This window comes from Neophocaena asiaeorientalis, unplaced genomic scaffold, assembly GCF_003031525.2.
Source record: "Neophocaena asiaeorientalis asiaeorientalis breed wild unplaced genomic scaffold, Neophocaena_asiaeorientalis_V1.1 scaffold648, whole genome shotgun sequence".
Lineage (NCBI taxonomy): Eukaryota > Metazoa > Chordata > Mammalia > Artiodactyla > Phocoenidae > Neophocaena > Neophocaena asiaeorientalis.
Genome location: NW_020172781.1, coordinates 2,787,315 through 2,799,997, shown reverse-complemented (window position 1 = coordinate 2,799,997; position 12,683 = coordinate 2,787,315). Strand labels below are relative to the sequence as shown.

Genomic DNA, 12,683 nt, shown 5'->3' with positions numbered 1-12,683 from the left:
TTTTTTAATAAAAATATTGAGCAATCAAAAAAATTTCACATAATAAAAAGTTTTCAAAAGATTGAAAAAAAAAAGAACTGTGGCCTGATATCAGAAGATTATGGAAAAATAGTCTTTTGCAACATTTTCCAGAGGAATTGGGATAGGAGAAAAAAGTACTCTGCTGTCTACTAAGCAGGAATCTGGGACTATGGGGAGAATGTGAAATTAAAGCACGCACAGCACCGAGATGGTTTCATTGCCCTTCTTGGGGTCCTGACAACAGGAGGCTGACCCACCCTCACAGAGGTTGTCCTTTGAGCACTAGAGCCATCTCCCTGTTCTCGTTTCAGCCTTTGCCCCGGTTATATTGAAGGAGACTGTGTTTGAAAGGTAAATATTTTATGTTTAAATTAACATAGTTCAGATGATCTGCCATGGCCATGTGGATGGGTCCCGAGAAGACGCCTTGGCAACTGTGTCAGAGGCCAGAGGTATTTCTGGGTGACTCAGGAGGCCAGGAATCATCGGTCTGGCTCTGGTCTGGCAGCCACCTTTGGATAATCAAATTTCCTGCTGTGCTGTCCACATTTTCCCTCCTGCAAACTGGGAGCAGAGAAGGAGAAGGCACACTTGGCCACAGACATTCAGGACGGCTCTGGGACCAAATGGTAAAAGAAAGAGACATCCTGAGTTAAGCAGAACTTATGTGAAAATAAAGGCATAGTAACCCATGATCATATACAAGAGCTTTCCACCCTTATACTATAAAGACTCTTTCTCCCTTTCCTACTCTCCCAGAGCAGCAAGAAGCACGAGTCTCCCTCAACAGCTAGTGCCTCCTGTTTCTAAACACAGCACTGCTTTTGCTGAATTAGTCCCAGGTCTCGGCTTCAATACTATGTTGTGAGAGGGGCCAAGCTAGACTGGGCACCCCAGTTATACCCACGGCGGTCTCCTGATCAACCTCACAGCCCTTCCCACAACCTAGTGTGTCATTTCATTACCTATTTCCTACTAGGATGTGAGCTCTGGGAGAAGGAAGCGTCTGTGTCTTGCTCGCAGGATAGTCCTTAATCCCTAGCAAATGGCTTGACCCTGGGAGGCACGTGTTGCATGTGTGAACAAGTAAGTGGATGAACCGCTGACCGAATAAATACAACTGAAACAAAGCCTCCCAACTCTGAAAGCCACTGACCCGCTCTGGTGCTTCAAGGCATCACACTGATTAAGGAAAGTCATCTGAAAACAAGATGAGGTCTATTCTGCAGTCTGAAAGGGCATTTTTTTTCAGACGTTGAGAGTGAACGGAGACGAACGAATTCTCTATCTGTAGGATCTACTACAGCAGATCATGTTGCTCCTTTGTTTAAAACCTCCCAAAGGCTCCCCATTTTACACGGAATAAAATCCAAAGTCCTTGCCGAGGCTGCCACTTCTCCCTGCTTCCTCTCATCTCTTTCCTGCTGCTCCCCCCTCACCCTCTCCTCTTCAGAGACACTGGCTTGGCCTCGCTGCCATTCCCTCAATCACACAACTTGACTCCCACCCGAGGATCTTCCTAATGTTGCTCCCGCTGCCTGAAACCCTTAGGACAGAAGAAAAAAGAATATTAATTATCTGTCCTGGTTTGGGTCGGCAGCTAAAATAGGGCTCTGATAAGAGCAGAAAGCAATTACACCATGTCATAGGATGTGTGGCTATTCCCACAGGTTAAGTATAAACACGATCATTCCACTGTCATAGGTCTTAGCTTTGGGGACAGAAAGCATAAAAGAAAAAAGAAAACATATATATACACATGCACACACACAGAGACACACACACACACACAGATTAGTCCTGACACCAACCTGAGAAAAAGGAATTACTCAGCTATCGCTGGAATCAGGGATTCGGTATATCAGTTGGTCAAGAAATAAGGTCTTTTGGTGGTTCTTCTCCTTACTTGTTCCTAGTCTCAGTCAGGACAAAAGTTAAGAGGAGAAAGAGCAAATACTATCTCCTTACACCACCTCTGACTGCCACAATGATGAAAGAAAACCCAACTGATGCTCCACTGGAAGGGCAGCTGTGCCTCTTGGGAAAAGGCATCTCTGCATCTCCCAAAGCAGGTGTTTCACAGATGAGTAGAAGCCTGAAAACAGAAATCAGCTATCTACACTTAAGACTCCCTAACAATCCACTGTCTGCAGTCAAACTTTGCACTATTCCATGTGCCCAGTGGGAGAAAAATCTCACCATCATCATTGTTACTGTGACATTTAGAACTACATTAACTGAATGCTGACCATATGCCGGACGCTGTTATTAAAAGCTTTATCTTATTAACTTGTTAATTTTTCATATACATATGAGGTGGTTACCATTACTGATTCCATTTTAAAGGTCAGAGAAGTCTAGAAAGGTTAAGTAACTCTCCCAAGGTCACAAAGCTGGTAAACAGCACAGGTGTGACTTCAGAGCCCAAGCCATTAACCATCAGGCCATCCAGCTTCCTAGTATAACCATGCCAGCTTCATTCTAGCAGCCCATCAACCCAAAATACTGAGTCCAACTGACAAGCAAAGAAAAGCCTAGCAAAGAAAGCAAAAGACCATAGAGTTCAGTAAAGGCCCAGGCAGAAGACATTGTTAAGTCTGGCCCAACTTTAGATGAGCCCCTCTTTTCTGATTTACGTCCTGAGTTTCATCTAAACACATCTCTTCGAGTCATGAAGTGAGTTCCCCAGGAAAACATAAAGCACCAGACCTAGTTGTAAAGCACCCTTTATCTGGTCCAGACCCGATTTCCGCTCTGCTTCATTGCGGAAGCGTCTTCGGATAGTAGGAAAAACCTTGGTCTCCCATGCTTTCACCAGCAGAGCGTAGTGGTCCTCCTGGAAGGAGAAGGCAGACGTGAACAGGGAAGGAATGCTTTGTGCAACAATCAGTCCTTCCCTGACTTACAGCTCTCACCCTGAGGTCTTCACCCCCGTCAAATGCCAGTGACAGAAACACACTATGCAGACCACCAAGCTAACTACACCCTCAGAAGCCAGGGGAGGCAACGGATGGCCTAAGGCAAGCTCTTCCTTTCCCTCTAAAGCCATATAAACGCTTCACATGATCGACAACTTTACTGCTGAATTACTATCAGAGTACTTCATTTCTCCAACATCCGGATCACTACTGGGCAATGGAACCAAACAGATATGGCTACTGATATGTGGTTTAGAAAAATGAATACCCCAGAGCCACTATTCCAACACAATGACAGAACCGAAAGCGTAACAACTCTAGCCTTGCACGCTCAGATCAAAATATTCCTCGTGGCTCGTCCTGGTCACCAGGGAGCTACGCAAATGCTCTTAAGTGGGGCTCTTACCTGTGGGATGTCATCGTCATCATCGTCATCACTTTCGTCATCTGCAATGGGGGGCGGATGGGGGTCTGGGCCAGAGGTGATGAAATTTTCATAGCTGAGCTCTACTTTATAATGACAGGAAGTGTCACTATCGTATTCTGTAACAAAGCACAATGACAGTGAATTCTAGGCAAGAGCACATGAACTTCTTACCCTTAGACCAGATTCTCCTAATTTGTGTGATAGAAAGACTCTTAGTTCTTGGAGAAATTTTAAAGCAAGTCTCTTAGTTCTTGGAGAAATTTTAAAGCTCAGTATCAAGGAATAACTAATCATCTATCATTTCCTATTTGGGAATCTTAAAATAGTTTTTATGGGCATAATTCATTCAACTCAGAGAAGACTTTGGAAGGTTTTTCATCATGATAAAGAATTAGACAGACTCTTAAAATGATTTTCAAACCAGTATCTCAAAGGCCAAATATGGCTGCAGACATCTCATTTCGGGAAGCTCACTTTTTATTCAATCTTATTATAAAAATTTTCAAATTACCAGGAATGTTTTTTAGTGCACACCTATACACCCACCACCTAGATTCCACAATTAACATTTTATTATTCTTTGATGGCTTCAGTTTTTAAAAAGTTTAAAAAACGATTAACATTTAAAATTAGGAGATTTTATGTAAAATTCTGGGGCTCTTAGCTGTCTTATAAAAGTAGACAACCTTTCAGACTTGCATTTCCATGTGGCAATATTGTGCTGGCCCTGAGTCGCGGGCAGGCTTCCTGTATGTGGGGGATGCGCTTTCTAGCCTGCCATGCTTCCTCCGGCTCCCCACTTTGTTTCACCGGGCCTGTTACCCCATTACCAGTGGGCACTGGGGTATGTCCAAGTTAAATGGATTTATGGAATTAACAGCATTCGCATTCCCAGGAAGCAGTGGGGCGTTGGAAGGAGGTGGCTTACGTTGCTGAGCAGTGGCCACGGCAGCAATCCGGCACGGTGGCCCGTGAGTGCCCGGGTCTGACGCAATACTGGTGCCAGCATCATTGTCACTGTCAGATGCCATGGCAAAGGGCAGGGCCTCGAAGTTAGCGCTGATCTCCTCTGCCAGGTCGGTGCACAGGTCGGCAGCGTTGCGGTGGGCCTGCCCTTCAGCATAGGCAAATGGGCGGGAGCCAAAGTTAGCTCGCGTCTTGGTGTTCTGGAAAGGAGACCAAAGAAAAGACTTGAAAGAACTTAGGTTTATTTATGCATTCATTTCTAACCCCTCGAGGTGAACTTCACGGAGAGTCTGTGAACCCAGGGAGAGGGGCTGTTTCACCCGTGGACGCCGGCGCTTCGAGCTCTGCACGGCCCCCACTGTCCCTCGCCTGGCACTCATGCTCTTTGCTGCTCAAACGCAGTGACCTTTCTTGTTTCCAGCACTGTTCCTTTCTACCTGATGCCACTGCTCATGCTGTTCCCTTCACCTGGAACATTCTTTCCTCCAATTTTGTCCATTTAAACTGGTTAATATTCCAGACCTGGCTCAAACATCACTTCTTCAGGGTAATGGGGATGTGATCAGATTTGCTTGGTACTTGCTTCCATAAAGTCTATGATTTTCAATCATATTGTGATGATTAATTTTAAGTGTCAGCTTGACTGGCCACGGGGTGCTAGATTAAACATTATTATTGCTGGGTGTGTCTGTGAGATTAGCATTTGAATCGGTGGACACAGTAGATGGCCCTCCCCAGTGTAAGTGGGTACCATCCAATCCGTTGAGGGTCTGAATAAAACAAGAGGCAGAGGAAGGAGGAATTAAACCCTTTTTCCCTGCACCACTGCTTGAGCTAGGATATCTCATCCCATCTTCTCTTGCCCTCCTTGGACGCAGACTGAATCACACCACCGGCTCTCCTGGGTCCCTGGCCTACAGACAGCAGGTCATGAGACTTCTCAGTCTCCATACTAACAGGAGTCAATTCCTCAAAATAAATCTCCCCTCCCACCTCTGTCTACACACACACACACTCTCTCTCTCTCTCTCTCTGTGTATATATATATACAGCTCCTATTGTGGGGTGTTTTTTCGTTTTGTTTTGTTTTTTGCCACACCACGTGGTATGTGGGATCTTAGTTCCCCTGACCAGGAATGGAACCCGTGCTCCCTGCAGTGGAAGCATGGAGTCTTCACCACTGGACCGCCAGAGAAGTCCCCCTGTCCTATTGGTTCTGTTTCTCTGGAGAACCTTGACTGATACATACAGTGTTTATTAGTTTGTGATTATATACATACACATATATATTTATGCAAATGTTTGACTAATGTCTGACTCCTCCAACTGGTTTTAACTTCATGAAGACAAAGGCCATAACTGTTTTGCTCATTGTTATTATATGTCCAGAGCTTAGCACACTACTTAATACATAGTAGGTACTCAATAAATATTGGCTGAATAGAACAGGCTGCCTTAAATTATTGACATCTTTAATTCACTGCACAAAGTGAGAAAAGATGCTACTATCAGAGGCATGGTACAGGGCCAGATTCTACAAGATCTTCTAAGTCATTATAAAGACTTGGGCCTTTACAACATAGACATGGGAAGCCACTGACTTGTTGAGAGTAGAGGAGTGACATGATCTAACCAACATTTTTAAGGAATCACTGTGGCTGCTGTGTTGAAAAGATGTGTAAAAGGGCAAGAACTAAGGGGCTGGTAGGGAAGGGAGATAGAGGAATATTGTAACATGCTACCCAGAAGATAAGGGTGGCTGGGCCATGACTTAAGTGGTCAGATTCCAGATACATTTTGAAGGTAGGGTCAACAAGGTTTGCTGACAGACTGGATGTGGAGCAGGAAGAAAAGAGAAGTCAAGAAGGATGCCAAGGTTTTTGGCCTTAGCAACTGTAAGGATGGAGGTGCCACTTCCCAAGACAAGGAAGGCTAGGGAAGAAGCAGGTTAGGGTATGGGGCAGAGTTAGGCTCAGTTTTAACTTTGACATGCCAATGGAACATCTATTTCTAAATGTTGCCTAGACTGCTGAATATTTGTGTCTGGAATTTAGGGAGAGATCTGGGCTGGAGATAAGGATTTGGGAGCTACCGCCCTGTAGTAAGTAGTAATGTTTCACAGAACATTAACTGTTAATAGATGCTCCTTTAAAAACAAAAGAGTTCCATGATTAAGTATATGTGCAGGGATGCTGGGTTAAATAAAGTTGAAGTTTTGAATCTTTACCAAAGGATTCCTCTGAGCTTCTGACATACGAAAGTGACCCGAGACGGTCACGTTCAAAACTTATTTAATGACAGACTCATTTTACTGCCATTGGAAAGAACACTAGTGTCCCTTGCATTATAGTTTTGTAAAGACTGCCAGAAGGAAGTCAAAGCAGTTAAGCACTCAGGTTCAATGCAAAGGAAGGACCCACTTCTTCAGGTTTGTTTGTGGTTCCTTCTGTTATCAGGTACCACATGTTACGTCAACAAGGCCACGTTTGGTGTCTTTAATTTTTCCATTCTTGATGGAATAAATTACTGAAGAGAATTTTGTTTCCTTTCCCAAAAAGATAACCTGCCTTTTTCTGAATGTGAACCACAGGCCACATCCCACCCGAGACATCTTCAAGATACGGTGAGAGGCGCTGCCCACAGTATGTGAAGTACACTCGGCCTTTGGCTGGCTGCCCTGGAGGAGGAGGCGTTCCCTCGGTTCTCTCCCAGCCAATTCCTGCCACGTCACCTAGGGCAGAGAACAGGACGGAAACAACACTTTTTTTTTTCCTTTTATTGACTATTAACTAAACTTTCAATTTGCAACTGGCATGAGACTACATATCATTGACTATCTTGGCTTTTATTTATTCATGCCATCAGTTACAGCTGAAAAAGACATGGAGTACCTTGTATTTATATATAGAGAGAGTAACACAATAGAAATAAACAATTTCTGTTTAGAAGAACAAAAATACCTAGTGTCTGAGGTTAAGTTATTTACCACAATTACACATTAAATTTAGCTTTTATTTTCCAGGCAGCCAAGACAAAAGGGGAAAACACTGGGTATGATTTTTTTTTGGGGGGGGTATGATTTTTTAATAGAGGAATACAAGTTTTTCTCTTTTGACACGTACCAGATTACTTATGCATAAAGGTAAAAAGGTAATATTTTCTCAGTAAGTTTGCAGAAGACTTAGAAAGGATCTAAAAAAATATAATTTTAAACTCAACCTACAATGTAAGCTAAACATACACCATTAAATCACACTCTGTCCCCTTACTTACGTGTATTTAAGGCATTTTTGCAGGAAGTGAAGATCATATAAGCCAAGCTGTTTTCTGATGAAGTGACTAGATATTGTGATAGAACTTAAAGAACCAAGGGGACCATATCCACCACATCAGCACTACTAGAGGCTGTCTCAGGCAAGCTGCTAGCACACGTAGCTTTAAAATTAACCTGTTGTAAAATCTCCAATAAGTGCATGAAGTTCTGTGATTCTGTTTTTGATCAGAGTCTCATATGATTTTGAAACCACTAGGCTGGGCTTCCCAATGGCTGGGGACTTGTCACTGTTCACTATGGCACCCGAAGGGCCCAGAAGAGGGCCCAACATGTAGGAGATGCTCAAAGAGTACCTGCTGATCAACAGACACTGAAAATGTTGGTACAGAGATTGGGATCCTGTTGTAATAAGTGCGTTCCTGAATCCTATTCCCACACAGACACATTTCTCTGAGAAAGGGGTGGTATGTTTGCTTGAGGTCTGGTCCAAAATATTCTCAAAAACTATGATCAAACAAAATAACAATCAACTATAACAAATGAATAGAACGCCCACTATGGATCCCCTGCTGTCTCTACTACCCCTCGCTTTGTGCTTAAAGCACTTAAGTACTCAGTTGAGATTACAGAGCTGTCTCCATAAAGTAAGAGAGAAACAACTTGCCAGGAAGTAATTTCCAAGGCATAACTTGACCATAACTGAAAGTACCACGCTCACTGGAAAAGTGCAATTTAATAAACAGCTCCCTCAAGGATAAGCAAAATTACCCCCCGACTGCTACACGAAGTTACCTACTGGGTTCAGTGACTTAGTAACCCCTATGCAAGCATCCAAGACCATCTGTTATATTTAATAATTTCAGTTTTATCAGAGATGATGCTGAGATGTACTGTCTGAAAATAAGTAGCCAACATGTTTGGCTGCTTCTAATGTCAAGAGGACAGTGTCTATATTTTGCTACTTCTGGAGCAGGTAGGACTGATCCCAATTCATCTACTATTACAGATGAAGTTAGTTATATGGAGGCTTAAAAAGAAGAGGGGAAAGATTTTCTTTTCATTGAATTGACTATGTGACTGAAACATCTGGGCAGAAGATGTGCTGAAGCTGGACCAGATGTTTAGGCTACCAAGAGCAAAGTCTACAGCATGTATCTTTACCTATTGATAATGAATTTCTTGAGTGCCTCAAGGCGACTGGTAGAGGGTTTTTTTTTAAGCTATTCATCAATGAAAAGCTGATGAAAGACCAAATTTTGGAGAAAAGCAAAATCTCAGATTCTTCTAATGATGGAGGAACGAAAGTCAATGTGACTCCTAAGTTACCAGATGGAGGCTTTAATGAGAACAGTGCCTCATAAAATGAGAGGTTTTGTGTAAACTAGGGGACAACAATGACAAGTATTTCATTTTCACTGGAAGACAGTGTCCGTTTTCAGTTGCCAAGTTTCATTAATTTTAACCTATTTTGACCCAGACCTGGGAACAACAGAAATACACAGGGTTAAAAAAAAAAAACTCCCACTGCACGCACCAGGAGAGAGAGTCACGTCTAAGCGAACGCTCTTCCACTGTAATAAACTGGAGCCGTTGTAGTGCACGGCTCGGCCATTGCTGTGAAAAAAACAAAGAGAAGTCAAAGACAAGGCTAATCAGGCAACACAGAGGAAGGTAAGTAGTGAACAGTAGCATGAGAGTAATCAGAAGAGAAATCCTAAGAGCTATTCTCATTCACTAAATATGAGTATATTTCCAGCTGGTATTTTCTACATTTTTTAGAGTAGAGATTAAAATGATATTACTTTAGTTTTAAAACACCCACATGAAAAGAAAATCTTCTTTTTTTTTTTTTTTTTTAATAACAGCGTTAGTAGCCACTTACTTATGGAAAAGACAAGTGCCCACTGGATTAGTCCAAGCCCCGTCTCTTTTCTCTGCTTCTGTAGCAAAGCCAAAGGAAACTATTGGTCCAGTGTCATCATCACTATCTCCATAGGAAACAATTTCAATTTCCCAGTAGAAAGATGGGGCCTGAAGAAACACAAGAAGTGCGCAATCAGAGGGCTCACTGTGGGCCCTTGAACTTCCTCTTTCTCTCACATTTGAAGGAAAGAGGCAGAAGACAGTATGTCATGTGATTTCTCACCTGAATGGGCAGTGGTGAGGTGGCATAGATAAATGTGCCCCGGGGCAGACCGCCCCCAGCGCTGGGGTCAGCAAGGAAGGTGACGGAAGTGAGGTGCGATGAGAACATGCAGGCTCGGACAGGTGGAAATACTCGTGAGGGGCTCCACGTAATCTCTTTGGGCTGCATTGGGGAAAGACACCCTCATTCAATAGAATTGCAAACACAAAATGGAGATGTTGAGATTTCAAGTGACATTTCTTCTTTTACAGATTTTTAACTTTCTTATCTTGAAATAATTTCAAAGCTACAGAAAAACTGCAAGAATACAACAACTTTTGTATACTCTTACCTAGATGCACTGATTTTTTTCTGATAAAATTCACATAACGTACAATTCACCCAGTTAAAGTGTACAATTTAATGGTTTTTAGTATATTCACGGAGTTGTGCAACCATCACCACAATCTAATTTTAGAACATTTCTGTCCCCCTTAAAAGAAATGGTACCCATTAGAAGTCAATTCCCACCCTTCTCTCCTTCCCAGTCCCTGGCAACTACTTATCTGCCTGTTTTCTGTCTCTATGGATTTGCCTGCTCTGGACATTACAAGAAATGGAATCATACAATATGTGGTCTTTTGTGACTGGCTTCTTTCACTTAGCATAATTCAAGGTTTATCCATATTGTAGCATGTATTACCACTTCATTAATTTTAAAGGCTGAGTAATATTCCATTGTATGAATATACCCATTTTACGCATTCATTCATCAGCTGATGGACATTTACGTTATTTCTATTTTTCAGCTATTATGAATCATGCTGCTAAGAACATTCACAGAATGCCAATATTGAACATTTTTGCCTCTTTTGCTTTTTTTTTTCCCCCAGTGTAACTTGGTTTTCCCCGTGAGTCTGCTTTTTCTTTTGTTTTATTCACTAGTTTGTTGTATATTTTAGATTGCACATATAAGTGATATCACTCAGTACTGACTTTCTCTGTGCCACTTTGGCTTTTTAGTCACTCTTTCTCTCTATGTATACTTATTATTACGAGATGAACTATAGATCTAATTTCAAAAACGTTTTCTTTTTCTGTTATTGATAACATAGAAATTATTTACAAATCAATGAGTTCTGCTCCCCTGCTATAATCTTTCGATACTCAGAATGACAAATCAACGTGCTTTGACATTCAAGGATGAGAGTATGTCACTGCAGAGCATACACCTCCAAATGGCTTTGCAAACACCCATTCTCAGTGCCATTAACATGCTGCTTGGCATTCTGTAATTCTTCAGGCGCGTGCTGCAGACAGGCAGCAGGTGTGGGACACTGCAGAGGGCTCACCTGTCTCCGGTCAGCCTGCAGTGGAGGTGGCGGGGGCCGAGCACAGTCCCGGTAGAGCATCCTCAGCCGTTCACACTGCACTTCCACAACTGCCAGTCGCTCTCCTGGAGGGGGAGACATTGAATAAGTGAAAATAAGTCCTACAACTCCTGAGAGGGCTCCAACTCTTTTGGAGTAGGGTCAGAGCAATAAAATGCTTACAAAAGATTACTCAAATTCTTACAAAAGAGCAAATACCCTGAGACATCTTTGTCTACTACGTGTAGCTCAGCAGCAAAGCAATGGGGTCAAGTGCACAGGCTCTGGCGTTAGGCTGCCTGGATTCAGAATCTGGCTCCATTACTTGATATTTACCATCTCACTTCCAATATAGGGGTAATAATAGTACCTGTGCCTCACAGGGTGGTTGTGAAGATGAGCTAAAATAACACAAGTAGAGCCTTTAGCCAAGTCCCTGGCACAGGGCAAACACTCAATAAATGAAAGCTCTTATTATCATCTACTAAATGAAAACTACTATTTTTTTTTAAATTTATTTTTGGCTGCGTTGGGTCTTCGTTGCTGTGTGCAGGCTTTCTCTAGTTTCAGCGAGCGGGGGCTACTCTTCGTTGAGGTGCACGGGCTTCTCACTGTGGTGGCTTCTCTTGTTGCAGAGCACGGGCTCTAGGCGCGCAGGCTTCAGTAGTTGTGGCACACGGGCTTAGTTGCTCCGCGGCATGTGGGATCTTCCTGGGCCAGGGCTCGAATCCATGTCCCCTGCATTGGTAGGCAGATTCTTAACCACTGCGCCACCAGGGAAGTTCCCGAAAACTATTACTCTTATCATCTAACTTGATTTTCTAAAAGTCTATAACCTGCTGAACATCTCCTATGAGCAAGGCACAGTGCTAGATGTTGGAAAATACAAAGTTAATACGAGCTGAAGTCCCCAGTCTGGGAGAGATAAGACATGTATATGCATACACACATACAATAAAGAACATAGTGCAAGGCTAGAGTGTGTTATTATGTGACATAAGACACAAACACAGGCACAGAGGTGTGACTTCATTCCAGGAGCTAGAAAGGCTTAATAATCAGATCTCAGAAAAGTCAGAATTTCAATAAGCAGAGAAGGAAGGGAATTCTGGATGGCTTGGCACTGTGACACTACTCTAGAATAGTCAAGAGTTAGATGTCTCAGGAGTACCTCACATGACACACAAAAACTCAAAATGGATCAAAGACCTAAAAAACCTATAGCTAAAACTCTAACTCCTACAAGAAAATACTGGTATAAATATTTATGACTTCAGATTAGGCAATGGTTTCTGAGATAGGATACACAAAGCACAAGCAATGAAAGAAAATTTGAGAAACTGGATTCATAAAAATGAAAAATCTTCGTGCTTCAGGGCTTCCCTGGTGGCGCAGTGGTTGAGAATCCGCCTGCCGATGCAGGGGACACGGGTTCATGCCCCGGTCTGGGAAGACCCCACATGCCACAGAGCGGCTGGGCCTGTGAGCCATGGCCACTGCGCCTGTGCGTCCGGAGCCTGTGCTCTGCAACGGGAGAGGCCACAGCAGTGAGAGGCCCATGTACCGCAAAAAAAAAAAAAAA

The 12,683-nt window shown here is 42.9% G+C and overlaps 1 protein-coding gene across 1 annotated transcript in view; it reads right to left on the bottom strand.

Moving 5' to 3' along the window:
• HECTD4 (HECT domain E3 ubiquitin protein ligase 4) overlaps positions 1-12,683 on the bottom strand; it is a 185,576-nt gene that overhangs the window by 45,486 nt on the left and 127,407 nt on the right. Inside the window, exons 45-52 of the mRNA XM_024741407.1 lie at positions 11,084-11,187; positions 9,753-9,914; positions 9,489-9,637; positions 9,141-9,220; positions 6,900-7,063; positions 4,295-4,532; positions 3,346-3,482; positions 2,731-2,857 (exon numbers count right to left, since the gene is read on the bottom strand). Coding sequence (XP_024597175.1) covers positions 2,731-2,857; positions 3,346-3,482; positions 4,295-4,532; positions 6,900-7,063; positions 9,141-9,220; positions 9,489-9,637; positions 9,753-9,914; positions 11,084-11,187 — 1,161 coding nt within the window. The remainder of the gene's footprint in view (positions 1-2,730; positions 2,858-3,345; positions 3,483-4,294; positions 4,533-6,899; positions 7,064-9,140; positions 9,221-9,488; positions 9,638-9,752; positions 9,915-11,083; positions 11,188-12,683) is intronic.